Raw genomic sequence first — 26,424 nt, 5'->3', positions numbered from 1 at the left:
TCACTCATATGTGTTGCCAGATCACATATAATAAACAACAACAAACCAACCAAAACCAAAATATCACCACCTCCACCTGCATACTTTACTAATTCCCAGTAAATACTATAGGATTTTATTATACTGTATCTAATAGTATTTACAGCCATTTAATTATGAATGCTACAGCACCCACAGTTGTATATTGTAACGAATAAATACTGTAATATACTTCAGTTTTTACTACAGCAAACTAAGGTGTATTGTAATGTAATATTTATATTTGTCAAAAACAAAGTGCAGAGTTGGGTAATGTGTTTATAGCCATAGCTGTTGCATTATATCTATTGCAACTAACACAACAGATTATTTCAAATAGGCTACTTTACTGCAATAAAGTTCAAAAACACTACATATTAAGTTCGCCTCACAGCAAGAAGGTTACTGGTTTGAGTCCCGGCTGGACGAGTTGGGGTTTCTGTGTGAAATTTGCATGTTCTCCATGGGTGTGTTGATGTAGGTGTCCTTTGGGTGCTCCGGTTTCCCCCACAGTCCAAAGACATGCACTAAAGTAAACTGAATGAACTAAACTGGCCATAGTATACGAGTGTGTGTGTGCGAACGTGGGAGTGTATGGATGTTTTCCAGCTTTAGGTTGTGGCTGGAAGGGCATTCACTGTGTAAAACATATTAAAACATCTTTCCGCTGTGGCTACCCCTTATAAATAAAGGACTAAGCCAAAGAAAAATAAAAGAATGAATGATCTGGGTTCCTAAAGCCCGAGGATGCTAAATAAGTATTACTTACAATAAATCGACATAGTAACACTCTGTGAAGTTAAGATATTCAGTGGAGTGACAGAATATTAGAATATGTTCTGAAGATGTTTTTTTTAATTTACAACAATATAAGAGTATGAGGACAGAATTTTTTTTTATGGTGAAATAACTTTAGATACTTTTCAGAAAAAACAGGTTATATGACTCAAAAATCTCCTCAGGACTTAAAGCATTTAGACGTTAACACGTCCTTCTAATGCAGAATCCAAGCGACTCTAAGTGAGAAATCAAAGCTACACTCATACCTTGAGAAACTCCTTTCTTTCAATAAATAGCATGTGAAATACACCACCAAATCCTTTGAGGACAATGTCAAAAAGAAAGTGATGTTCCTGAAGTGCTTACTTCTGAAGCAGAGCCTCCAGGTTTGGCTTCTTACAGCGCTGAAGGAGGCTCCGGAGACAGACCAAACATGAAAGAGGAGCCCGCGGGCAAAACCTCACCCTTGTCCAATCGTCTGCCACCGTATCAAATCCACCTCAGACATAAGGTGTATCAGAAACCAAATGTCTCAATACACAGGCAAAAACACGCAGTTGGAATATTTGTATTTGTGACACGTTTCATGTATTTATTCACATATTCAGGGTTGAAACATTAACTTGTAGAACAAAATGTTACACAGTGTGCTAAATGTGAAACTTAGAAGTGTTAGAAGTGGTTAATGTGACAATGTTAAAGAATTTAAACATAACTAGGGCTAGGGCAGCACTAATTCACAGCAAGAAGGTCGCTGGTTTGAGGCCAGGCTGGGTCATTTGGCATTTCTGCCTGGAGTTTGTGTGCTGTCACCATGTTCACGTGGGTATCCTTCGGATGCTCCGATTTCCTTACAGTCCAAAGACATGCGGTACAGGTAAATCGAATAAGCTTAATTAGTTGGTGTAGCCGTAGTGTATGTGAGTGTGTGCATGAGTGTGTGGGTGTTTCCCAGTGTTAAGTTGCGGCTGAAAGGGCATCCACTGCATGAAAATTGTGCTGTAAAAGTTGATGGTTCATTCAGCTGTGGCGACTCCTAATTAATAATAATAAAAAGGATATAATAATAAAAAGAAAATAAATGAATGAATGAATAATTAGTGCTGCACAATATATCATTTGAGCATCAACATCGCAATGTGTGCATCCGCAATAGCATCGCAGGATCTGCATTGTTAAACTGGGATAATACAGTTTAAGATATGCATGCTGTCACCTCACAAGAAGGTCGCTGGTTCGAGTCTCGGGCTGGGTCAGTTGACGTTTCTGTTTGGAGTTTGCATATTCTCCCTGCGTTCGCGCGAGTTTGCTCCGGGTGCTCTGGTTTCCCCCACAGTCCAAAGACATGCGCTACAGGTGAATTGGGTAGGCTAAATAGTCTATAGTGTATGTATGTGAATGAGTGTGTATGGATGTTTCCCAGAGATGGGTTGCAGCTGGAAGGGCATCCGCTGCGTAAAAACATATGCTGGATAAGTTGGCGGTTCATTCTGCTGTGGCGACCCCAGATTAATAAAGGGACTAAGCCGAAAAGAAAATGAATGAATGAGTAGTTTAGGATTATACATATTATATTGGATTATATATTCACACAGTTCAAAATACATGACATTGGTTGAGTTACTGCAAAGTTTAACATAATGGAGCAAAAGTTTATTTTTTTAAATCTGCACATTTTTAAGCCCTAAGAGAATTTAAAGCATTCAGACACAAGTAATTTACCAATTGTAACTTTATTAGAGAGTAATGTTGTTGATCTATTTAAACAGTAAAGTCTTTGTAGTGTTATTTTATATGAGATTTTTTCATTTTTTGTACCTGAATATGATTTGACTAGATCGAAAACAATAAAGCGCTGTTTGTTTCACTTTTATGTTTGCTCTATTGCACTTAACTATACTCGTAATTTGTTTATGACATTCCGTGTTCGATTTTTGTCCTTACAGAATCATGTCTATCAGTAGAAAATTAATGAATTGTTTCCAAAATAGAGGTATTCAAGTCATCTGGTGAAGTTGTATGTACATTTGAAGTCAGAATTATTAGCCCCCCTGAATTATTAGCCCCCCCCTGAATAATTTTTTCCCCCGATTTCTGTTTAACGGAGAAAAGATTTTTTCCGAACACATTTCTAAACATAATAGTTTAATAACTCATTTCTACAATATATTCTACAATTTCTACAATCGATACAATAGGTTGGGTTTATGGAAGGAGGAGGGTGGGTCAGCCGATTGGCTGGTCACCCAGTCAATCATTCAGTCAGTCAGACAGACGGTCGTTGGACAGCGGCCTCCGGTGGGATTATGCAACAACAGCACGGGCGCGAATGGCACTCGCAAGAGACATCTGAGATCCGAAAAAGCGCGCACAGCAGCCTCTTGCGCATTAGCAAAAACAAAAACTGCAAAAATAAGTACCTCCCAGGACGTATTTTGCGGTCTCCAGAAACATCCATGGGACTATAGCTGCGTCCCAAATTGCATACTTGCACTATTCTACGCCAATTTGTAGTATTAATAGTGTAAGTAGTGTGTTCACACTGAAAACTCTAAAAATAATAAGTGCACTTTAATTACCCAGATGATGCACTCATTCAGCCGGTAAAGTGAAGTGTGTAATGATGGACACTTCACGCATTCAACGACCGCAGGTTTGCTCACGTAGCGGAAGGGGCGGAGCTATCAGGCGCACATGATGGATAACTTTATTTATTTTGGATGGTGAAAGCAAAATTCTCCTACGAGAGAGATTATAGCGCCTCCCGTTGGTGAATGCAGTTACAAGTATTATTTGATAATTCGGTCGTTTATTTCACTCATTTGGCAACTGTCAAACGTCATTAGGGAAACGGTTTGAATTTCCGCTGCATAGTGTATAGTGTGCCATTTGAGACGCAGCTATTGTCTTCAGAATGAGCTTGGGTTGACATCTTGGATAACATGATGGTTAAAAGGAAAGTTAATATTCTTTTTTTGGGTGAACTATCCCTTTAAGAAATATGACTACAGCAAAAGTTATTATCAAGGACCTGTAATTAAAAATATTCTGGCATGCATCACTTAACAGGTGTCACCATTAGAGACCACTGCATCTCCTCCAACTAAATTCAGTTCCAAATCAGCCTTCCTGAAATAATAATAGCACAGTTTTCGCACACGCATCTGTTGGTGCCAAATGCCCTAAAGAGCTAAATAATACATTTCAACAGGGTACATGTGTCAGGTAAGCTTAACGACACATTTATTCACATACTGCCAAGCGGTATCCTGGAGACAGACTGAAAAAGCAGACTGTCAACAGACAATGTGAGTCGATAAAAACTTAATTAAAGCCATTTCTGATGTTCTCCTATGAGTCAAAAGCCAGTTCACTCTTTCAGTGGCTTTGCTATCAATTATTCATCACATCTAAAAGGCCACAATGGATTTGGCCCACCTGATTCCATTTTAAGAAACGCGTTGACTGCAGTAAAGCCTTTATCCTGCCGAGCTCATCTGAGACATAAAACCACGTCCCGAGGGTTTGTGTGAGAATTGATATCATTCATACTCTGATACAACGTGTTTGTTCATCCACTTCGACATCTCTCCCAAGGGGGCAGCATTACCCTTTTTTAATAACCTGTTCTGACATTTACACCACACTTCTGCTAAACCTTTCAGAAGACACCGCCTGCCGTGACATATATTAATTCATCCGTCTTTTAATAGAGACGCATATAGATGAAATCAAGATGTCTGCTACTATCCAGAATGACACTTGAATTGAATTAGGAGAGCTTTAGGATGCACACACACCACTCACACCTCTGAATTATTAATGCTGGATATCCTAAAAGTGTCCACTGCAGTTGCAGAGCCGGAGGGCCAACAGATGCTGCAAACTGACAGCCAAATTTAAGGCAAAGTTTTGAATTAGTACTTAAATTATCTCAGAACTTCAAAGTGAACAAATCTGACATGTCTTTAATTGAGTCGTGCAGCAAAATACAGGCATGTCAGTGTGCAATAGGGATTGTGTTAAATGGAACGGCAAACTTTGGAAAAGAGATGTTTTTAATGAAATATTTAATAAAATAAACCTGCGACATTTGTGTCAAGTTGTGTTTTAGGATTTCTATCAGAAATTATGTAAAATAGGCCACCTGAAGTCCTAAATAAATGTCTTGCAATTGTTATAAACTAGTATTTTACTTTTTCCCTAGATACATTCACTCCATTAACAGAAGCTATGATTTGACAAAAACTATGATCATATGCACTTGTTTATATGGCAACAACCAGGAAGGTCCATACTGACTCCAAAGGCAGATACTGATTAGATCAGGGCCTGGTGTGTGGACTTTGGGGGTTTTACGATGTGGTCACATGTTGATTGGTCAGTTTGAATGTCTCAGTATTTGGGCTTTGGTCACATGGTCAAGAAAGATACAAAATAGCTGGTAAACTTTGCTCTGTCGCTTTTCCTGAGCTGTTCTTTTCCTGCTCTGTGCTTTCCTGATCTTCACGCCTCTTTGTCTCTTCCTCCCCCTGTTTCTCTTCTACCTCTGGTAATTTTATTTTTACATTTGAGCTGGGTACAATTATTATCATGTTTTTATCATATCATATTTTATCATTTTATACGGTTATTTTTAACTAATTCAGTTGTAACATTAGAGAATTGTTGTCATTAAATCATATTTTTTGTGAATTACTTTTGATTTAACATCAGGATTTAATTGCTTTATATTGCAATACAATACAAACACATAGTAGCAACGCTCTTCCACAGTTTAAGCTATTAATACTCTCCTTATTTACGTTTTTGGTATAAGATAGCAGAAAAATGGTTTGACTAGAAAGTTTTTTAACATCATGCTGATAATATTTTTGGTCACTGGGCAGAGCAAAAGTTTGAACCGCTGTGGTTAAAACCCATTCTTAAGCCTGGTTTATACTTCTGCATCAAGTGACCAGCATAACCCACGGCGCATGCAACACGCGTAGCAGTGCATTTATACTTCAGCGCGCTGTCTCTGTTGGTCTGCAATAACTCTTCCGAAACGTTAGTGGGCAGTGAGGTGTAAATGTTCCTCTGTGTTGAGTTTCTTCGCTGCTGTTTTGCTTTTCCTGAACACTTCCGGGATGTACAAGTGGCTCAAGCTCATTTTGAGGCAAGAACTGGCGGACTTGCAACAACTTTAACCATGAGGTAAACACAGTACAAAACTTTCCATCCGGAGCTCCTTCATGGGACTCCACACTTGTAAACAATCGCTCGCACCATCCGCACGGCTCTCGGTCCCGCCCAGAATCGTCAGCGCTACCAAGCCGACCAATCACTGAGCTTGCGCTACGCGTCGTTGCGACGTGTAGTTACATTTTTTGAGAGGTGCACGTCAGTGACGCCGACGGCCACAGCGAAGGGCTATGCGTCAATGCTGCGTTTGACGCAGAAGTATAAATCAGCCTTTACAGCAACATCAAGCAGAAAGAGTAAGGGTGCTTTCACACTAGCACTTTTGGTCTGCACCTAAGTTCATTTGACGTCAAAGTACGGTATGTTTAGCTAGTGTAAACACGGTCTTCTGAACTTGAGTGCGCACCCATGAACCATAAACGAGTCCGTCTAAAAGTGGTGGTCTGGAGTACAGTAAGTGGGAACTCTGGTACAGCTCACTTCTGATATAAATGCAATCGTACCAAATAACGGGAGTGAACCGCCAACTGTACAACAAAGTATAGTTTCCATAACGTTCATTCGTGTGTGTCTGTGTATCAACTACCTTGGCAACAAGCGGGACTGACCCAGTGCAAACAGTGATAATGTTTGCTTGTCTCCACCAAAAAGGACTTCTGCAGACATCGCGTGATGTTCTAAGTGTTTTTAATATTTTTTTTGTGGCAGTGGCTCTCTGTATTTTGATGTTGGTATTAAAAGCAAAAGATTCAGTAACAGCAGAATGACTGTTATATATGTATGTCTCCATTTTAACGCTTTGCTTTTGTGGCCATCACCTAGCAACAGCTGTACACAAAACAGCAGCTTGATGACGCAAGTGCAAGGGTTCAAAAGGAGAAGAGGCGATGTGAACACAATCCAACCGAGAAGGTGGCAAGGGGGGACAATCAAACTTTGGTTCAGTCCAGGCAATTGAACCAAGTGTGAGAGCCCCCTCAGAGTTTCTCCTTTGAAATAGTTAAAAGAAGGAATAAATTAGCTATGACACACAGTAGTGCTATGCTTCAACGAGGCTAAGAAAAGAAAATGTAAAAGTACATGCAGCTAACATTAGCTTTCTGTATGCATAATGTTTTGTATTACTTTGGAATCTGAATTGCAGTGTTGTTAAATGCATTATTTCCTCCAACAATGCTTGGAAAAAAGGGTGCCAAATCTGGTGCCAAAGCCTCTATTAGAGAAAAGAGATTAAAGGATGAGGCAAAAGAGAGGAGAGCTGAAAAAATGTACTCAACACAGCTGTATAAGGCTGATTTATACTTCTGCATTGAGTGATCGGCATGACCCAAGGTGCCTGTCTTGTGCAAAGCTGTGCATTTATACTTCTACATGCTGTTTGTGTTATTGTTAACATTGTTACACCTTTCAAAACACTAGCTGGCAGTAGCTTTTTATGTTCCTCTGTGTCAAGTTTCTTCACGGGTACTTTGTTTTTCTGAACACTACAAGTAGCTAAAATTCGCCCATTCAGGTTGGAACCTGCGGACGTGAAACAACTTTAATCATAAGGTAAACACTAAACAAAGGTTTCCATCTGCAGCTTATTCACGGGACTCGACAATTAAACACTCACAGCCCATGCTTATCACCAGTACCAAGCTGACCAATCACAGAGCTTGTGCTACGTGTCGCTGCAACGTGTCAACCCAGGCTCATTCGTGTTACGTGCCACTATAAAAACTTTTGGAGATCACAAAATACGTCCCAGAAGCTACGTTTTTTTTGCAGTTTTTGTTTTCGTGAATCCACCAGAGGCTGCTGTGTACGCTTTTTTAGATCTCAAATTTTTCTTGTGTGCCATTCGTGCCTGCTGTTCTCCTTTACATCCACCAGAGGCCGCTGTCGACTGACATACATGCATAGTTTGCAATATCCAAAAATGTATATAGGGCTATGTTTTCAGAAAGAGCCTACACCCCTACATCAACTTCTACACCTGTGGTACACACTTACACTGGCCATTGTGGCATGGTTACATGGGGCCTAGGACAGAGAAAGCAACAAAAAGAAGGTGGAGGAATAAGAAAGGTACAAACTTCCACTCCTAAACACACTGGCTCTTGCAGAGGCTTCATTCCTTTGCCTCCCCTGTAGATAGCAACACCTTTTCAACCTTTAGGCACTCACAGTGATTTCCTGCTTCTTCACTCTCCCTGCTCCACCCATGACAGTAGATGTCATCAGGCCCTGGTTTCTGATGAGCAGCCAGGACTCCCCCAAGCCCTTGGAGATGACAGACACCACTCCACAATATGTCAGATGTAAGCGTAAACCATTCTGTTCCTCAAGGCAAGTCACACAATCACATCCTCGCCAGCTCGTCCTTCAAGATTCACCTCAGCAATGGGGTTAACAACAGGCAATTCAGAGAAAGAAGGTGGAAGGATAAGAAGGGCCAAAATCTGTCTCCTGAACACAATGGCATTGGTCCTCCAGCAGTTTATGTATGCAATTCTAGGCAACAGTACTCTGTAGACAGCTTCACTCTTTTTCCCTAACAATTCAATAACTCTTCAGAGCTGGAACCCAGGATCCAGTTGAAGGACATTACAAGAGTCTGCTAAAAAATGATAGAGCAGCCAATATGATTACTTAACACTTCATGCAACTAACAGACATTGGGAGTAGCCTACAGGATTGGCAGGACCGTAGCAAGCTGAACTGGCGCTCTAGGCAAACGACTATTGTGCCACTCTTACATTGTTTTTGTTCACACCACCCCTAGCAAGATGCCGCCCTGGCCAATCGCCCATATTGCCCATGGCTAAATCTGCCACTAAGAATCGTACAGGACTCCTCTCATGCTCTGTTTTCAGAGTTTGAGTGGCTTGCATCAGTACAATGACTTTGTTAACTAGGTTGCAGAACTCAAATGAGGAAAGCAACTTTCATTCCTAGAGTGGTCTGGCTGATAAATGTTAATTATAGATTAGTTTTGTCTTTATCTTTACATTTAACTTTTCCTTTTAAGTCTTGTTGTATGTGTGTATGTACATGTTTGTATGTAGTTTGTATGTGTGTACGTATGTGTACGTGCGTAAATATATGAATGTACTTGTATGTGTATTTGTAAATTATATCATAGGCTACTTGTATGCACCATGAATTGAATTGCCCCTAGGGGACAAATAATATCTTACTAACTAACTAACTACGCTATAGGCAACAATAACTTCTCGAACTTTGGTTGCTTGACAGTGAGCTCCCTTGCTGCTTGCTCTAACTGCTCTACCCATGGCAGCAGATGTCATTAGGCCCTGGCTTCTGGAAGATGGTAGGGACTCCTCCCAGCCCTTGAAGACAACAGACATCACAACATCAATTCACATCTTAAGGCTGATTTATACTTCTGCATCAAGCACACTAGTATGCTACGACGCGGCCTGCGCTGACGTGCACCTCTTAAAAAGTGTAACTATACACCGCAATGACGCGTAGAGCAAGCTCTGTGATTGGTCGGCTTGGTAGCATTGACGAGTGTGTGCGGGACCGAAAGCTGGGCGAGACCGATGCAGCGAGTATTTACAAGTGTGGAATCTCAAGAAGTAGCTCCGTATGGAAATTTTTTTTTTTGTGTGTTTACCTCATGGTTAAAGTTGTTGCACGTCTGCCGGTTCCTGCCTCAAAATGAGCGAGTTTGAGCCACTTGTACATTAAGGAAGCGTTCAGAAAAAACAAAACACCAGAGAAGAAACTCGACACAGAGGAACATAAACACCTCACTGCCAACTAGCGTTTCGAAAGTGTTATTGCAGAGCAAAAGAAACAGCGTGCAGAAGTATGAATGCACAGCCACGCCCGTTGTATGCGCCATGGGTCAAGCCGATCACTTGAGGCAAAAGTATAAACCAGGCTTTAGGAAATATTAGTCATGAAATAACCACAGGATCACCACAATGATCAGCTATGGGATAAGGAGGAACATAATTGAGAGACAAACTAAATCTGCATCTTGAACCCACTGCAGAGAAGCCCAAACACTCCTCTACTGGGAAAGCTTCACTCTTCTGTTTTCCTTGTGGATGGGTGACAGCTTCTCCAAGTTTGTGTGTCCTGCAGTAGGTGCAGATGTCAGCAGATTTTGGTGTGAAATTTATACTCCTTTTACCCCTTAAAGATGACAATTTGGTGGGCATGAACCGCTCTATTCCTCCAGCCCCACTCCAATAAAAGCCCATGGGTTGCCCGTTCCCACCCACAAGCCAGTCATGTGTGATCCCTCTTACTGGCAAAGTTTCTTTGGCACTGAATTCTTCTTTCTGACCAAATTTCAGTACCAATGGTACAAAGTCACAAAGGCAAAAACTTGCTTGGCAATAAACACAAACCATTAATACTTAAAAAATAAACAAATAGCAAAACAAAAGTAAGCATAAGCAAGACCAAAACAACAACATACATTTTTCCAGGCCTGGGGTCTCATTTATAGAACTTTATATAGTAACCGTCCTAAAAGTTAACTTATGCAAGAATAAATAATATTGTATTTATTAATGATTTTGGCCCATTCGGTGATTTAAAGTGGTTAAATAAAGTCAATATTTAAGTTGAATAAATATATATTTAAGTTACAAAAATCTATTTTTTTGTATGCAAAGTGGCATACACAAATTTCTATGCCATTTTGTGAGATCCCTAGTCTTCTCCTGTCCTCCATGCCTCATTTTATTTCTCCAGAACTCCTCTGCTGCTCATTTAGCCCCCCTCGATTGTATACCTGGGTGAAAAGCCAGGAGAGTTTCATATGTTTGTTGCTGGCGTAGCTGCATTCCAGCAGTCGTGGTCGGCTGTTCACGTCCACCAGGCACTTGTTGTCATCATCATCAATAGTTGGACTCAATCCTCCAACATGCAACTGTTGAGAGCTTGTGAAGTACACATTCTGAAACAACAGGAGAGAAAAACACATAATTGTGTTAATTCAAGCGCTGAAGCATAGGGTTTATACATAAACAACAATACATTTGTAATGTCATGACATATCTTTTTAGCATTCTGATTCATTTATTTGTGCCGTCTGAGTGTCTGTTTGGGCAGCGCATTACTCAACTCTGTATTACACAACCCCTAAAATGAATTATTCATGACCGATAATTGTGTTTTTGCTGTGAAATCTCTAAGACGATTTGGCTCAGTTTCAAATCACAATGTTGATACCTAGGATTGCATCCTAATGGGCTTGAGAGAGAAGAATAACTTTTCCTTATCGAACGACTCTCAGTTGTTAATTTATACCCACCATTTGAACATGGGCTGAATGCCAACGGGCTACATCAACAGAGCACTTAAAGTGCTCTTACACTGCTGATAATGGAGAAATGTATGTGTTCATTTATATAAAAATCTACTGATGGGACCGTCTACTATTGATAACACAAGTCTCTTTGTTTTCTTTCTGTGTATGTGTAAAGACCCTGGAAAATATGAATGTCCATGTGAGATCAAAATTTGCCATTTATATAGCACAGATTTTAATTATTTAGGTTAACAATTAATAAGTGCAAGGTGATCCAATGAAAAAAATAGTTTGTTTTGGCATTCCTCAAACAAAGAGACCATTTTCTTTGGTGTTTAAAGTGCTGGTCTATCATTGTTGATATCAGTTTGATGGCTTAAGCCAAAGTATTCTTAACAATGACCCTCTAACGGTTAGTTTGCTATTAGGGAATGATACACAAAAGAAAGCCCCGTCTCCTACTTAATGTTCCATTTTAGCTGGAAGTACATTGAAATACTAAGATAAAAGTCACAACCAATTACGACTGGTCTATGGTAAATGTTTAATAAGTAGGTTTGTTAAAATCCTCAAGTTTTTAAATTCTCAAGTTAGTTTTTTCTGTTAAGTCCATTAAGGTCAGTTGCGAGTAAAAGCATTAAGCAATTGGACAGCTGATATAGAGCTAATATGGAGGCAGTATAAATGAAATATAGATAGACTGCACATCAGTGTCAGTTGTCCATCATATGCTGCAGAATCCCAGTGGATGTAGTACTATTAAACTTTGCATTTGGACAACAAGTCTTTTGACATACTGATTATTGAATACTATATAGTCTTTGCTTTTGGAAGGATTGACTTGTGCTTATATAACCTCATTCACAATAACAGCGACTTTGTAGCTAGCTGTCATTCTGGGTGGCAACCTGCTGCAAACAGGTCTGTGTAGGTCTACAGCATGGAGAATACAACCAACCTCTGAAAGAGCCTAGAGATGATCACGTGAGCTCTACTGGTGCTCCTATTGGCTGTTGCTCAAGAAGGTTGCTCTTCATTTGTATAAAGTTGAAGGATGCTCAAGCCTCATTTACATTATGAGCCACTCGCAGCGGCAAAGTGAGCAACTTCCGATCACCTTCGTTTACACGAGTGACAGCGACTGTTGGCGACCAGGTGGACGTGTTGAGCGACAGGACAAAGTTTACAATCATTCAACATTATGCAAATATACATTGACTTTCTTGAGCGACAGCCAATATGAGCACCAGTAGAGCTTACGTGATCCTCTCTCAGCTCGCTCAGAGGTCTGTTGTATTCTTTGTGCTGTAGACCTACACAGACCTGCGTTTGCAGTAGATCACCACTCACAGCGACGGGCAGCAAGAGTGCTGCTGCTAGAGTGAATGAGGCATCAACTTTGTTGCGTCGATCGACACGTCCACCTGGTCGCCAGTGATTGCTGTCCCTCACATAGACGAAGGTCGTCGGAAGTTGCTCACTCTCCATTGAAATTTCGCTTGTCGCTTTGCCGCTACAAGTCGCTTGTAGTGTGAATGAGGCTTAATATGGTCAAGTTCAGCTCTGTTATCTTTAGCTATCTGTTATCAAGTTTTTTTTATTACATTGATGCATTAAGTGAACATCAAAGCAGAATAACCCTTACTTAGTCATACTGGTGTTCCCATCATGCACTAGGGATGCATGATGGATTGCTTTTTTAGTCAGGTTTATTTGTGGGGTTATTTGTTGTTTTGCAACATTCGGAGCTAATTTACTCAAATCAGTGCTACATTTTTTGAGTAAAATGTACCAAAGTCCCTTTAAGGCAAGTCATTTCACTCGGCGGCCATCTTTGAAACACCTCTCAGGCAGTATGATCGGGCATTCTATTGGCATGATGAAACATCAAATTCTCCAAAATTGCTGGCCAAGCTTACGTCTGAATTTCATATTACGAATCAATACAACAACTCAATGTCCAAATCAAACAAAATCGGTGGAAATTAACATCTGGTCCAAGCCCCTCCCCCAGAGTATCGTCAGTCTATAGCGATCAATAATTAGCTCCTGTACTAGAAGGCGGTCTTTTTTCACCATATAGCTACCGATGATTGGCTCCTGTACTAGTAGGCAGGGCTTTAATCACCATATTGATAGTTACACTTTTCCCCATTCAAAAAAATACGAGTGACCCTTCTTGTGTATTCTATAGTCTTTGAATGTACAAACAGAATGAGTAAAATATAGTTGAAACACAGAATTTTAAAGTTAACTTAAGCGGAAATTACTGACCAAGTTAGGTTTAGTTATTCTATTTGTTAATTTGACAACTTCCATACATGCAAAAAGAACTAAGATGCCAATTTTTATTGTAGTTTTTAATTTCATGCAACATCACACATAATATAATGATTTTCATGTGATATATCCATAACTACAGTCATTTTGGTAGTTGCAAAATTACAAGTTTAACTTTCCCTTTACAAAAAAGGAGTTCTTTGGTTTCTATTAATTCTGGTTCAAACTAAATGGATTTATTCCTATTTCCATATGTGAACACTGTCTGACGGTATTCGACAAATACAAAAAGAATTTTCAGATATTCAACATTCGCTTTGAATGCACATTTTGTTGGACCGAGTCCTAAATCAATAGCCCCGATCCATTAAAACCCCAGCCTTAACCAAAAAAACAAGCCCTTTCTGAAAGATTTCATTTCATGCAATATGCCCACAGTTATTTTCTTCTTCAGTGTCTGGATGGATTGATATTTCACATCAAAAGCCTGAGCTTGGAAAAGTGCTAACAATATTATTGATTAGACACATCGTGCCGAAGCCAACTTCTCTCAAAACACACATTTGTACACCGCCCAGATTCAAAAGTTGCGTTACGATCTGTTTTGGAATATCTGATACAGAACAAGGTGTATTCTGCTCTTCTCTTCAGGTGCAAATCGATTCAGATCTTCTGGTATCTTTTGAAAGCTGCCATTCTTTATGCTGAGACTCAAGTAAGGATGCCTATAGTGACTCAGAGAGCTTTACATTGTGCAGTTTAGGAAAACACATGCAATTACAAACAACACCAGCAAATTAATAAAAGATCATCAGTTTGACAGCATATGTGTTGCAAATCGTCACAATGCAAACAAATTAACAAAATGTGCTGCATTTTCTCACGACACATGCAAATAGCATGGAACACAACGGAAATGTTTCGAGGGGACCCAAAATCGTGATAGACCCGGTTATTTAGGTTATGCTTATTTAAGCTAATATTAAGTATGTTAAAAAAATAATAATAATAAAAACCTTTTAAAGATCACCTAACTTCACTGAGCAATAGACACAGCAAAATAAGCAAATCCCAGCTGGGTCCGTCAAGTTTTTTGGGTCCCCTTGAAGCATTTTTGCTAGTTTCCGTCCTGTTCTGATGTGTTGTGAGAAAATATAGGATGCTTTCTTAATTTGTCCCTATTGTGAGAATTTAAAACACATTTTCTTAATGTGTTTTGGTTGTGAGGATTTGCAACATGTTTGCTGCCAAACTAATGAAGATCTTTTTTAAATTTGCCAGTGTTTTTTTGTGACAGAGGCCAGTGGGCAAATTTGGCAAGGATGCCGGGGTTAAACCCCTACTCTTTTTCGAAAGGCATCCTGGGGTTTTTGGCCGAAAGTCGGGGCTCACTGAGCAGTATAGAATCCCCAATAAAGATGCACGGTTCAGCTAAAATGACACCCAAATCCACGGCTTGATACTAATCATCCACCTGACACCAGCCCACATATATTTTTTATCTGTTATACGTATCCGCACCCGACCCGCGCCCGATCGTCACTTTAATAATTTAATTCTGTTTTAGGCATGATGATAAGTCACCTTGGATATTAACAGCAGATTCAGTGAGCTTTAACCTGCTCGTCTGACAGTAAAATAATACGTTAATCGTAAACGTTTTTAAATGAACATTCATTTATAAAAACAAAAGTTTGTCCTTAGACTACATTTTCTTAATTTTCAAATAGATACAGAAAGTAAAAATAAGACATTTTAGCTTTTACAGATACAGAAAAAAAGGGTGCCACTTCAGATTAAACGGCAGCACAGTCCCCATCAATATAGGACATTAGGACCCACACAGACCACAGGTTGAGCACCCCCGGCTGGTTTCCCTAACACCACTTCCAACAGCAACCTAGCTCTCGCACGTGGTCGCCCATCCAGGTACTGACCGGACATAACTCTGCTTAACTTCAGTGTGTGACCATGTGAAAGTTACAGAGAGCTAGCTGCCAGCCAAGGTAAATCTTTTACGATAATTAAACCAAAGTCTACAGTCAAAATCGGATCTGTTTGACTTTGTAAAAGCACCAGTGCAAACAAGTCAAATATTTATAATTTTTTTGTGCAGGGCACCTTGACATGAAAATCTCTGCGAACACAAATCTCAATGGTCACATTATACAACTAATCGTTCATTCAAAACGAAAACAATGCACATCCTTCAGGATCTGTTGATGAGGTCTGAAACTGTGACTGAATTAAAAAGGAAAAGATGCAGAGCTGAAATGAGATGAGGAATAACATAAAGAAAAAAGAGATAAAAAATAAGGACTGAGCTTGCAGGGACTCACTAAACACCATTTCTGCTTCAAGAGGGTTTATGGCTGTTGTATAGGAACAATGTTCATTTTGCTGAATGAATGTGAGAGTCACAGTGAAAGAAAAAGTGAGCTGTGTCGTTGCTTCATTTCCAACATGCTCAAATCCCTGAGCTGAGTGTTCATCCGCCGAGCTGAGGTATTGTCTAACGGCCCATTAAAGATAAAACACATCCAGCAGCACGAGAACTGATCTATACGCCCATACTTGCACATTATATCAGAACGCCTTAATGCTTCAAGTGTCTGTTTAAGTGCGCAAAGAGACGTGAGATGAAATAACATTACTGCGAATACATTCTGGCTGCTGGTAAAGTTGTGTGTATGTGTAAGTGTAATTGATTTAGAATAAACAGTAGAATATATGTAGTACATTTTCATATAAACAATATATGAATAATATGAATAATAACTGATCTATAATTTCATGTAAATAGGGCAAAATGATTAGCTCTCCTTTAAAACTGTAACTCTTTTTTTAACTATGTTTAAACATAATAGTTTTAATATATAATAGGTAATTTAACTTGTCTTTGTTATGATTTATAAAAAATGTGTGTGTGTGTGTGTGTGTGTATAAATATATATATACACACATTACCATATATATATATATATATATATATTATACATACATTACCAGTCAACAGTTTAAAAAAATAAAGTTTGTTGATGGTTTATCAATTCTGCTCACCAAGTTGATAAAAAATACAGCAAAAATTGTGAAATTGTGGGATATTATAAGAATTTGAACTATTTTCCTATTAAATGTAGTTCCAAATTTCCTTGTTGAGGTTAAAAGCAGATTTTCCTCATCATTACCCCAGGGGTCAGTGTCACATGATCTTTCAGAAATCATTACAATATGATGATTTGCATTTCTATTATGATCCGTTTTTATTAGTACAAAATCTCTTTAATTATCAGCACTGAGAAAGTTTTGCCTTGCTTTATAGTAACATGGAAATTGTGACACATTTAACATTTAGCATTTTTGGATAAAAAAAGTAAAAATAATAGCTTTTATTTGCAATTCTGTTTTTACAATATAAATGTATGATATAAAAATAAAATAGCTTTTATTAATTTTAAGTTTTAAGGTTTTAAACTTTTTTTCCCTTAAAGAATCCTACTTGCACGTTATATCAACGCCTTAATGCTTTAGGTGTCAGTTTAAGTGCGCAAAGAGACGCGAGATAAAATAATAATGGTGGAGTACATTCTGGCTGCTGGTAAAGTGGTGTGTATGTGTACTGTAAGTGTAATGGAATTACAATATACAGTAGAATATTCATTTATTCATTTTCCTTCGGCTTATTCCCTTTATTCATCAGTGGTCACCACAGCTGAATGAACCACCAACTTATCCAGCATATGTTTTAGACAGTGGATGGGTGGATGTTAAACCAGGTACCACGACACAGTAAAATATATGTAGTAAAAATGGGATTTTTTTAATAAAAAAAGAATGTTAAAAATAATAGCTTTTGTTGGCAATTACGTTTTTACAATTAAAATAGCTTCAGCACTGATAATTGTAAGAAACATTAGTTATTTTGTACCAATAAAATGGACCATAATAGAACAGAAAAAACAGTGAATCATGTGTACATCAATATAATAAAAAAAGTCATTTTTGTATTTGTAAAAAAAATACAAACCAACAACAACATCAGCAGACATTTGAATAAGAACAGGAATAATAAGTATTAAAAGACTTAGATTAACCAAAAAGCCAGACGTGGTACATTAAAACATCCATTCATTAATTTTCCTTTGGCTTAGTCCCTTTGTTATCAGGGGGCGCCACATCGGAATGAACCGCTAACTATTCCAGCATGTGTTTTACTCAGCAGATACTCCACACAGAAATGCCAACAGACCAAGCCAGGACTCAAACCAGTGACCTTCTTGCTGTAAGGCGACAGTGTTAACCACTGAGCGACGTGTCACCCCTACATCAAAACAATATCCTGTAATTAATTAGCAATGCTGATAATTCACATGTTCTCAAGCACTTCCAGAAAGTTTGGAAGCAGCAAGAACAGAAAGTGAACAGATTAAAGAGCTCTGCTCTGCACCATTGTGTCGACTGCCATAGGAGAAGTGAAAGCACATGGATATGAATTCAGCAGGTGTAAAAGACCCGAGCAAGTAGTTAAAATCATGCTGACGCTGCCGTTCTCCCTCTTTCCCTCGCTCTCATTTATATTTCTCTGACAAACATTCAGAATCTACAATCCTTCCTCATCTAAATGATGCCTGTGGTGGAGAAACAGCCTCCCTGCTTGTGTTCTAAGTCATTGCTCTTTATTGAGATTCATTATAGCGCTGGAATCTGTCGAAATCCCAATTCCCCCAGAGAGTCCATGCTTTATGGCTAAAGCTCCCTATTTTTTAACACTATTTTTCCAGGATTTCATTTATTGTGGAACCTGGTGGTGTAATACAATCGTGATAATAATGAAAAAACCTGTCTGGATTGCCTCAAATATAGCAGCTGCAACTGTTCATATAAAATTCTTATTTTAATGTGTGTATATAATTATATTCTAAAATATATATTTATACATCCTTTAATGTTTTACGATAACAATTATATATCCTATTTCAAATTTTAATTGAACATTTTAATAATAAAAAATAAAAAAAATATTTTTTTCATAATTACTTTATTACATATTGTTATTTTGATACCACAATCTAATATACTGTAGTATAATAAACAATAATTTTTTATTTAACAATTTAAAATTATTTATATTTTCATTACAATAAATATATTATATTATATTATATTATATTATATTATATTATATTTTATTTTATTTTATTTTATTTTATTTTATTTTATTAAGAAAGAATGATAATAATAGAAATTATAAAGCCGACTTTTTGTAGCACTATTATTGCAGGATAACATTTATTTTGGAACCTGATGGTGTAATACACTCGTGAACATAATGAAAAAACCTGTCTGGATTTCCTCAAATGTTGCAGCTGCAACTGTTCAAAAATGTATATTTTAACGAGTGTATATATATTTATATTCTACAATATATAATTATACATCCCAAAATACTTTACGATAACAATTATATATTATATATTTACAATAATATATATGCAATTACATATATTAGACAAATATATAAACATTTTAATTTAAAGGATATAAAATAGTGATAATTTGTTTTAATTATTTAAAATAGTTGTTATTTGTGATAAAACAATATAATATTAAATATTTTTTTATTTAACATTTTTAAAAATTATATATTTAATACAATAATTCCATGAAAAAAAGAGAAAAAAACATTATATTTCATTATACTTAGAAATTAATATATTATATTATATTATATTATATTATATTATATTATATTATATTATATTATATTATATTATATTATACATTTATTTAATTTTTGGATTAGTCCCTTTATTAATCTGGGGTCGCCAAAGCGTAATGAACCACCAACTTATCCAGAGTACCCAGAGGAAACCCACGTGATCACGACGAGAACATGCAAACTTTACACAGAAATGCCAACCTACCCAACTGACCTTCTTGTTGTGAGATGATCGTGCTACCGTTTTAAAAAACGTGCACGATCGTGCACTGTTTTTAAAACTATTGATTCTTTAACAGAATAGTCGACTCAGAGTCGAATAAATAAATCTTGTTGGGTTAGGATCTTTTGCCTGAACGCACTGACGTCGATACATCACCAAATACGTAGTAATAGATCCGGTAAAATGTAAACGTGCCTGTCCCTACAGACAATATCATGGGACTGATCATGACACGAAGATGACCATCACTGACAGATGGAGATTCGGCTGCGTGAATAAAGGGTTAATGTTCATTTTCACAACAATACCACTTTATAGCCAACCTAGTGCTGTGTTTGTTCCAGTTATTTTTTTCAGATTTTTGATACAATAACCTACCCTGCAACATGCAGGACTTGACAGCCGTTTGCTATTGAAGGAGCAGCAGAGACTATTATGTATAGGCTTTGGTCAGACTTTGACAGGGACTTTGTCAGTAACTGTTACAGTTCATATGGACCATATGGTTTCTTCTTCCTCCGCATCATATCATGTTTAATTAAATTTGTTTTCTCGTTTTGTGTAGTTTGCAAAATATGTGTTTAACTGTGTGTTTTAAGTTTTAATTGCGGCCTGTAATTGTGACCTTTTATAATGCATAATAGGGGCTTTTTAAGAATTCATGATAATAATAGTAATTCTACTAATTAATTATTTTCTGGAGAGCCGACTTTTTTACTTTACACTATTTTTGCAGGATAACATTTATTGTAGAATAAGATGGTGTGATGATACATGATAATAACAAAAAAGTCCTGACTGTATTGCCTCAAGCAGCACAACTGTTCAAAAATTCATATTTCTGGCATCAGCATAAAACAATGAAGACTTTTTATAAAATACGATGATGCCTTTATGGGTTGCAAATATTGACAATGTGTCACTGTGAAACACTGAGATCAATTGCAACAGAAAGCAAGCCAAGCACATACAAGAAGATGCTGAAGCCAAATCTTCATAAAAGAGAAATCTTCATAGACGAGGAAATGTCTTTTAACTCACATTTTCAGCATGAATTAAACAACTGAAGTGTGCAGAGCCTTTGAACAGTACAGGGATGAATGGCAGAGCTATAAAATTCAATCTTTGTGTATTTCAGCTTTTGATATCGCAATATTTATGTGTTTGCTCTAAAATAAATAGCATAAAATAAAGATATTTTTTTCAGCCAAACAGATTCCAAGTTTGAACACAAAAAGCTAAAACTCTGTGAAACTTCTGACTTCTTTGTCATGCAATTGTAAATAAACTCCTGCCTATTTCGAGGTTTAGGTTTTGAGATTATATCTAACTTTTTTCTCAGAATTACAAGACATGAACTGTGAGAACACATATACTCACTGTTGTGAGAAGTAAATAAAATACATTTTATAGTCCATCTATGAAAAAAAGTCAATACTGCCGGATGTAAATGCAGAATTACTAGACGTAATGTCGGAATTACAAAATTGAAACTCAAAACAACAAAATGCTAACTGAGATTTGGAGGATATAAACTTGTTAAAAGTTGTAGCTTTAGTGTAGCTGTTGCTCTAAAACGTTCACCCATGTGATCATATGCTAAATATTACATTTTTGTAGCTTCAGCTTAATGCCTATGTTTTTAAATCTTCCATCATATGATCGAACAACCTACTGTAGCTTAAGCTTTGTGGCTATCACTTGTTTTTAAACACTCATCCATGTACCCATGCTACTATGTTAAATGTTGAACAATTGCACATAGGGCTTAACGGTTAATGCACATGTCATAAAGCATTCATCCATGTGCCCGTACTGGCATGTTAAATGTTAAAAAGTTGCTCTTGGAGCTTAACGGTAAATGCACTTGTCACAAAGCATTTATCCATGAACCCATACTCACATGCTAAATGCTAATACATTGAAACTGTGGCTTAGCTGCTGGTAAAAATGCTTGAAAACATAATGCCAATCTCATTGAACGCAGTGATAAATTTAAAAAGAAATTGAGATGTAATTAGTGTATACAGGCATTTTTTATATTAAAAAGTTTACCTTTAACTTAGCGGTTAGCAAACATGATCTAAAACATTCACATGTGCTCACAGGCATGTCACAACTTAAAAAGTTGTAGTTTAGCAATTATCATACCTGACAAAAGTCTAGTCGTTCAAGTTTTAGGAACAACTAATAATACCTTTTCTTCTAGTTGATCATTTGGTGTCAGAAGGGGCTTATTTGAAAGGCAAAGGCCTCTAGATGATGCTTATTTTACCAAAATAAAATATGATCATGTCTTGATTTTAATTATTTAATTAGCACAGTAAGGTCTGAATTTGCTGAAACAAAAGTCTTGTCACTTAACAGAAATAATGTACAGTGTAGAATATGAAGTCATGGTGAAGTGGAAAAATAAATATTGTGTACAATGACTCAGAGATGTAAATTAATAATAAAGTCATCTGGAATGGCAAAGAAAGCGATCTTGCAGGGCTCCCAGAGTTCCTCAACATTCTTTGGATTCATCTTTAATGCCTCTCCGTCATCTTACCCCAGACATGCTCAATAATGTTAATTTCTGGGGACTGGGCTGGTCAATCCTGGAGCACCTTGACCTTTTTTGCTTTCAGAAACTGTGATGTGGAGGCTGAAGTAAGAGAAGGAGCGCTAACCTGCTGAAGAATTTGCCCTCTTCTGTGGTTTGTAATGTAGTGAGCAGCACAAATGTCTTGATACCTCAGGCTGTTTATGTTGCTATCTACTGTTGTGTGCCCCATTCTGAATGTAACCCCAAACCACGATTTTTCCTTCACCAAACTTGACTGATTTCTGTAAGAATATTGGGTTCATGCAGGTTCCAATGGGTCTTTTGCAGTTTTGGTGATGATTGGGATGCAGTTCGACAGATGATTCATCTGAAAAAAAAATCAACCTTCTGCCACTTTTTCAACTGGTCAAGTTAGAATTTGTTGCTCTTACAAGTGGGATCAACGATAAGACTTTTGTCAGGTAGTGTAGACATGTTGTTAAATATGTATACATGTGTGCATATAGGTACATTAGATATTAAAAAGTTGTATCTTCAACTTAACAGTCAGCAAACATCCTCTAAAATGTTCACAGATGTGCTCACAGGCATATTAAATCTTAAAATGCTGTATACTGTATGTATCATTACAATTAGCCACATGTTTTTAAATATTCATCTATGTGCTCATGCAGGTATGTTAGATATTAAAGATATCTGAGTATATCAAGGCATAGTAGAATAATAAAGATCACCCTACTGAAAAAAGTAGCTTAAACCAGCCTAAGCTGGTTGGCTGGTTTTAACTGGTTTACAGCTTGGTCTTAGTTGGTCAGGCTGAAAATGACCAGCTAAAAACAGCTTGACCAGCCTGGTTTAAGCTGGACATAGCTAGTTTTGGCTGGGCTTCCAGCCTGGCTAGGCTTGTGAAGCTAGTTTTAGCTGGTCATCTCCCAGCCTGACCAGCTAAGACCAGGCTGGAAATCAGCCTGAAAGTTTAAGCACTTTTTTTTTAGTAGGGCAATATATAGAAGTGGGCATACTGTAGCTGCATCCCAAATTGCATACTTATGCACTATTCTACCCAATTTTGTAGTATAAATAGTGTAAGTAGTGTGTTCACACACTTTAATTACCCGGATGATGCACTCATTCAGCCGCTTAAATTAAGTGTGTAATGATGGACACTACATACATATACTATCCGTCTGAGTGTGTAAGTGCAAGAGTGCATAGTGTATAGTGTGCCATTTGAGATGCAGCTTGTAAGTCCCACACACCACTGTTTCCTCGTTTTCATTTAAATTCCAAGAGTGTAAAACCCCGGAGGGCAATGGGCCAATCAGAAGAAAAAACAAACTGTGATGAGACTCATACCCATGCCCTCTGCATTTGCATGTACGCCTAATTTGGGTCGTTCATCCGGACCTGACAAGCAACCATGTCATCAAGGTGTAAGATCATGAAAAAGCTCTGAGACTATTATTTTACAAATATTTTTACGTTTACATTTCGCTTACTATGTACGAGGGACTTTTTTTGTAAACACGAGCACCAAATTGTTTACTGTTCGTTACTGGGCAACGACAGCACGAGGGGCATTCAAACTGCTCTCAGGACGCAAAATGTCAGGTTTACAGATTATACATTTATTATTCTTTACTCCGAAGAGGCATAAGGTAAGTTTAGTTCCCCTTCGGTTGGGGAACTTCAGTGCCATGAATGGGAGGATTCGGATCAGAAGCCGCTTATCTGGAGAGTATTGAATGGGCCAATGAATGAAATTAATTGGCAGCGTAAGCTTGCGCAGGTGTGCGACATCTGCAATTATCTCAGCATATAAGCACACCTGAAGCCAGCAGACGCCATCCTTTTCGCTTCAGATCCTTTCTGAGTGAGTCGATGAGGGTTCCTCTTGCTGATCAGCACTTCAGAGCGAACGAGTGTGTCTCCCGGTCCAGAGTGGGTCTTCGCGGTGGCAGACGGTCGAGCTGGGTTACTCCCTTGCCTGCGGTTCTTTGGGTCCGGTCCTCCAGAGCGGTGCGTATAGTTGCAACTTTCCTAAAAGAGCAACACAGTCGTGCAGCACGTCCTTTTCAGGATGGCGCTCCGACTGTGCGTTTCTGGATGCGGGGGTTTCCTGTCTCCGGATGATGGACACGATCACTGCATTGCATGTTTGGGGGTCCAGCATGTTAATGCGGTGCTCGCGGGCGGTTCATGTCGTCATTGCGATGCCATGACCGTTGCACAGCTAAGATCGCGGCTAACTTTCGCAAGAGAGCGAGCCACCCCAGTTGCCTCCTGCTCTAAAAAAGCAGCGGGCGCTCGGGCAGATCTGAGGGTTTCAGCGGGAGCTAATCCGCCGCCCACGGGCTCGCGGACCTCTCGCTCCTCACGGCGCTCCATCCAAGCTTCGGGTGGTGAGAGTGATCCGTCTAACCAGATGGTAGCTCTCACACTCGCTGACACCGGAGATCAGATGTCCTCCGCGGCATCGGAGGGTGGGCTTTCACTGTCCGACGAAGATCCGGACCCGCTCGCCCCCTCCGGGCAGGTGAGCGCTGTCAAATCGGATCCTGAAGCGGACATGTTAGCCGTGCTTTCCCGGGCTGCTTCGGCCGTGGGGTTGGAGATGGTTTATCCCCCAGCTCCGCGGCCGGACCGACTAGATGGGTGCTACGTAGAGGACCAGAAGGCGAAGCCTTCGAAGCCTCTCGTCCCCTTCTTCCCGGAAGTGCACAGTAGGCTCACGCAGTCCTGGAGGGCACCTTTCTCTGCCCGTGCTGCGAGTGCCTCCGCCCTCACCGCCCTTGACGGCGGAGCTGCCAGGGGGTATGAGGCGATCCCGTCAGTGGAGCGCGCTATCGCGGTCAATCTTTGTCCGCGCGGCGCCTCTACGTGGCGGGGTTTGCCCCGCCTCCCGTCCAAAGCCTGTAGGTTGTCTGCCTCCCTCGGAGCCAGAGCTTATAAGGCTGCGGGCCAGGCTGCTTCTGCTTTGCACGCGATGGCCACCTACCAGCGCTACCAAGCGCAGGCGCTGGCCGAGCTGCACGAGGGCGGGTCCAACCCAAGCTTATTACATGAGCTGCGCACCGCGACCGACTATGCTCTTCGGACTACTAAGTCCGCCGCGTGTGCGCTGGGGAGGACGATGTCCACACTTGTGGTTCAGGAACGCCACCTCTGGCTAAACCTGGCCGATATGCGCGACGTTGACAAAGTTCGCTTTCTTGACTCGCCCATATCCCAGGCTGGCCTGTTCGGCGACACCGTCGGTGAATTCACCCAGGAATTCAAGGCGGTGAAAGAGCAGTCGGATGCGATGGGCAATGTCATCTATCGGCGTGGCCGTAAGCCCGCTCCGCCCGCCGAGCCATCCACCTCCGCTGTTCCTCGCCGAGGGCGCCCGCCAACGAGTGCTGCCCCGCCCCCGCCTGCGCCTCCGGCCAAGCGGGCGCGGCGTTCACCTCGAAAGCAGGCAGCCCCTTCTGCCCAGGGCGCCGTTAAGTCCGGTAAACGGACCGCGAAGCGTCCCTGAGACAGGCCATCCGGAGAAGAGGAAACTTGCTCTTTCCCCACTGGAGGGCGGGGCCCCGATAACAACGGTACTTTTCAGTGCCACCAAAACATCAGTAAAAGAGCACTTTTTCCCTTCCCCGGATGTGACTGCACGAGTTCTGCCAGTCCGGGACGCGCTGCCTTCCGGCTCGCAGACTCTACGTGCTTCGCCAGTGGCTCACGAGCGCTGGGGGGACGGTCTCCCTTTCCTCAGCCCTCCAGCCCCCTCTCCGGAGTCAGGGTGCGGAGCCAGAGCGAATCGCTCTCCTCCAGCTCTTCCGCGGGACCCTCGTGCTTCCCGGATCAGCACACCCACTCCGCGCTGCCCCACCGCTGGAACGTCAGCGATTGTAGCGATGACTCCATTAGCGAGGGCTCTGCCTGCCTGGTTAGCGCGGGCCAGCCCCTCGCGGTGGCTCATACGCACAATCAGACTCGGTTACGCGATTCAGTTCGCGAAACGGCCCCCCAAGTTTACGGGCGTGTATTTCTCCAGGGTCAACCCCCTGTCCGCCCCTGTCTTGCGAGAGGAGATTGCTGCCCTCCTGGCGAAGGGTGCAATCGAGCCGGTTCCTCCAGCCGAGATGGAGAGTGGGTTTTACAGCCCATACTTCATCGTACCCAAAAAGAGCGGTGGGTCACGGGCAATCCTAGATCTGCGCGTTTTGAACCGCTGTCTGCACAAGCTGCCGTTCAGAATGCTCACGCAGAGGCGCATTCTCCAATGCGTTCGTCCTCGGGATTGGTTTGCAGCCATAGACCTGAAGGACGCGTATTTCCATGTCTCCATTCTTCCACGCCACCGCCAATTTCTGCGGTTTGCGTTCGAGGGTCGAGCGTGGCAGTACAAGGTC

General features: G+C 40.0%; 1 protein-coding gene across 2 annotated transcripts in view; it reads right to left on the bottom strand.

Annotated features, from left to right (window-relative positions):
- Nucleotides 1-26,424, bottom strand: part of galnt18a (UDP-N-acetyl-alpha-D-galactosamine:polypeptide N-acetylgalactosaminyltransferase 18a) — a 146,414-nt gene that overhangs the window by 4,670 nt on the left and 115,320 nt on the right. For both annotated transcript variants that reach the window (XM_087310267.1, NM_001130648.2), the window contains 1 exon segment: nucleotides 10,742-10,906. In XM_087310267.1, coding sequence (XP_087166393.1) covers nucleotides 10,742-10,906 — 165 coding nt within the window.

The sequence above is a fragment of the Danio rerio genome, chromosome 25 (genome assembly GCF_052040795.2).
Source record: "Danio rerio strain M-AB ecotype USA chromosome 25, GRCz13ab, whole genome shotgun sequence".
In the NCBI taxonomy this organism is placed as follows: Eukaryota; Metazoa; Chordata; class Actinopteri; order Cypriniformes; family Danionidae; genus Danio; species Danio rerio.
The sequence above is the reverse complement of the archived record's forward strand: the minus strand, read 5'-3'. Positions and strand labels throughout refer to the sequence as shown.